The sequence below is a fragment of the Vicia villosa genome, linkage group LG2, assembly GCF_029867415.1.
Source record: "Vicia villosa cultivar HV-30 ecotype Madison, WI linkage group LG2, Vvil1.0, whole genome shotgun sequence".
NCBI lineage: Eukaryota > Viridiplantae > Streptophyta > Magnoliopsida > Fabales > Fabaceae > Vicia > Vicia villosa.
In genome coordinates this window covers 44,493,674-44,497,518 of record NC_081181.1, presented here as the reverse complement: position 1 = coordinate 44,497,518, position 3,845 = coordinate 44,493,674, and the positions used below count along the sequence as shown (strand labels likewise).

Sequence of the window (3,845 nt, the reverse complement as noted above, 5' to 3'; positions counted from 1 at the left end):
AGAAAATATGAATAAGAAAATAAAAGATAAAACAAATATGAATAAAAGATAAAAGAAAAGAAAAAAATAAAATAAATTTAAAATGTGGGTTGCCTCCCACTAAGTGCTTTGTTTAATGTCGATAGCTCGACACATGTCAAACATAGTTAGTTCAGGGAATGAGCGGGAAGCTCGATAAGTTTCAAACACATGGAATATTTTACATTATCCACGCAATAATAGAGCTTTAGACGTTGCCCATTCACTATAAACGGTTCACAAGATCTACCTTTTACTTCTACGGCTCCGCTTGGAAATATTTTTGTAATCACAAAAGGGCCAAACCATCTAGATCATAATTTACCAGGGAAAAGTTTAAGTCTAGAATTAAATAGGAGTACAACGTCGCCTTCCTTAAAATCTTTCCTCGATATGCGCTTATCGTGCCATTTTTTCGTTCTTTCTTTATAAATGCGGGCATTTTCATAGGCATCTAATCTAAGTTCTTCTAGTTCATGGATGTCTAAAATACGTTTTTCACTCAGCGGCGGTGTAATCTAAGTTAATTTTTTTAATTGCCCAATATGCTTTATGTTCAAGTTCTACTGGCAAGTGACATGATTTACCATAAACTAATTTAAATGGTGTGGTTTCTATTGGAGTTTTAAAAGTTGTTCTATACACCCTCAGAGCTTCGTGTAGCTTTGAAGACCAATCTTTCCTAGAGATGGAAACCATTTTTTTTCTAAAATTTGCATAATTTCTCTATTCAAAACCTCTACTTGTCAACTAGTTTGTGGATGATAAGGTGTTGCTACGCGGTGGTGGATTCCATATTTCAATAAAAGCTTTTCAAAGATTTTTGAGATAAAGTGGGAACCTCCATCGTTAATAACTAATCTAGGAATTTCGAATCTAGAGAAGATGATGTTTTTAAAGAGACGAATAACTACTCGTGTATCGTTAGTTGGAGAGGCTATAGCTTCGGTCCATTTTGATACATAGTCGAATGCGACAAGTATATTCTTATTTCCAAAAGAAGAAGGAAATGGTCCCATGAAATCTATTCCCCACACATCAAAGACTACCACTTCTAAAATGCCTTTATGGGGCATTTTGTCGCGTCTAGAGATATTACCAGTGTGTTGGAACCGATCGCAATTTATAATAGCGATATGGACATTTTTCCATAGAGTAGGCCAAAAGAGGCCGACTTGCAAGTTTTTTGCGCAAGTCTTTGAAGTGCTCGCATGTCCTCCATAAGGAGCAGAATGACAATGGGAGATTATGTTTTCCACATCTTCTTCGGGAACACATCGAAGGTAGATACCATCCGCTCCTCTTTTGAAAAGAAGTGGTTCGTCCCAATAATATTGCTTCAAGTCATGGAAAAATTTCTTATTGTGTTGATAGGTTAGATCTGGCGGTAAAACTCCAGCAGCTAGGTAGTTGACCAAGTCACTGTACCATGGTAGCGTGGTTTTGGTGTATATTGATTTCACAACCTCATTTGTTTCGGTGTCGTTAAATGTCATGGAATGTTCGACTGAATTTTCCTCTAACTGAGCTAAAAGTTTCTCATAAGGGAAATCATCGTTAATAGGTACTTCATCAGGTTGGATCCCTTCCATTCTTGATAAGTGATCAACCACTACGTTCTCAGTTCCTTTCTTATCCTTGATTTCCAAATCAAACTCTTATAGAAGTAGGATCCATCGAAGTAGTCTTGGTTTGGCATCTTTCTTACTTAATAGATATCTAATCGCGGCGTGGTCAGTGTAGATGATGATTTTCGCTTCTACTAGGTAAGATCGAAATTTGTCTAAGGCGAACACCACAGCTAAGAGTTCTTTCTCTGTGGTGGCGTAGTTCATTTGCGCGTGGTCTAGGGTTTTACTCGCGTAATAAATCGCATGAAGCTTTTTATCTTTTCTTTTCCCTAAGACAGCGCCTACGACAAAGTCGCTTGCATCACACATTATCTCGAAAGGTTCGTTCTAATATGAAGATTGCATAATTTGCACTGAGATCAATGCTTGTTTAAGTGTTTCGAAAGCGTTTAAGCATTTCTCGTCAAAAATGAATTCAGCGTCTTTCATCAAAAGTTCAGTTAGGGGTTTAGTTATCTTAGAGAAATCTTGTATGAATCGTAGATAAAAACCGGCGTGTCCCAAAAAATTTCGTATTTCTCTAACGGTTTTCGGAGGTTCTATTACTTTGATTTTTTGCTTTATCTACTTTGACCCCCTATCAGACACAATGTGTCCAAGTACAATCCTTTGTCAGACCATGAAATGGCATTTCTCCCAGTTAAGTACTAGATTGACACTCACGCATCGTTTGAGTACCATTTCAAGGTTTGATAAGCATCCTTCAAGACTTTCTCCACAGATAGAGAAGTCGTCCATAAAGACTTCCTTTATGCCATCCAGAAAGTCAGCAAAGATCGCCATCATGCACCTTTGGAAGGTTGCGGGCGCATTGCAAATTTCGAATGTCATTCGTCTATATGCAAATGTACCATAAGGACATGTGAATGTGGACTTTTCTTGGTCATCAGAGTGGATAGGAATTTGGAAAAATCCAGAATACCCATCAAGATAGCAGAAATGGGAATGTTTGGCCAAATGCTCGAGCATTTGATCTATGAAAGGTAGAGGAAAATGGTCTTTACGAGTGGCTTTGTTTAACTTTCTATAGTCGATGCACATTCTCCATCCAGTTTGAGTGTGTTGTGCTACAAATTCGCCTTTTGCGTTGGTGATTACGGTAACTCCTCCTTTATTGGGTACGACGTGTACAGGACTAACCTATTTACTGTCGGATATTGGGTATATGATTCATGTCTCTAATAGCTTTTGCACTTCCTTTTTTACTACATCACTCAGAATAGGATTGATTCGTCTATGATGTTCTCTAGAGGTCTTACAGTCTTCCTCCAGCATAATGCGATGCATACAGATAGAGGGACTTATTCCTTTCAGATCCGAGATGTTATTGCCTAAAGCGGTTGGATATTTTCTTAGGACATTAAGTAATTTTTCAGTTTCTATTTGTCCTAAATCAGCGTTAACTATGACAGGTCGTTCGATTTCTTCGTCCAGGAATTCGTACCTTAGATCTTTAGGTAGTGTTTTAAGTTCTACAACAGGTTTCTTAGGGCCAGGTATTCACTTAGGTTATTATCTTGGTATTCCTCACGCCAGTTATCGTCTTCAAAAATATGTGGTATCGGAATTTTCAACACTTCAGAATAGGTGACTTATTGTTTCTCCATTTCTTTAACACATTCATCTATGACATCTAAGAAACAACACGAATCGTCTATAGCAGGAGCTTTGAAGAATTGGGAGAGAATAAACTCTACTTTTTCTTCACCAACCTCAAAAGTTAGTTTTCCTTTCTTCACGTCTATAATGGCTCCCGCTGTGGCTAGGAATGGTCTACCTAATATAATAGGGATATTGGAACCTTCCTTTATGTCCATTATTATGAAGTCGGTAGGAATATAGAATTGTCCTATAAAGACAAGAACATTTTCAAGCATACCTACAGGAAACTTAACTGATCGGTCAGTTAATTGTAAAGACATCTTAGTTGGTCTTAATTCACCTAGTTTGAGTTTTTAGCAGATGAATAAGGGCATCAAACTAACACTTTCTCCTAGATTACATAGGGATTTGTCTATGAAAATTTTTCCATTTACACATGGTATAGAGAAACTACCAGGGTCTTTCAGTTTAGGAGGCATGTTGTTTTGAATTATAGCACTACACTTAGTGGTTAATGTAACAGTTTCGTTTTCTATGATATTTTTATTATTGGATAGGATTTCTTTGAGGAATTTGTCATACGAGGGGATTTGA

At 37.3% G+C, this 3,845-nt stretch overlaps 1 protein-coding gene across 1 annotated transcript; it reads right to left on the bottom strand.

Moving 5' to 3' along the window:
* Positions 1 to 3,241: 3,241 nt before the first annotated feature.
* On the bottom strand, positions 3,242 to 3,571 carry LOC131648957 (uncharacterized). Its single transcript, XM_058918693.1, has one exon. It carries the CDS (start codon positions 3,569 to 3,571, stop codon positions 3,242 to 3,244), a length of 330 nt encoding a protein of 109 aa, XP_058774676.1.
* Between the last annotated feature and the right edge of the window lie 274 nt (positions 3,572 to 3,845).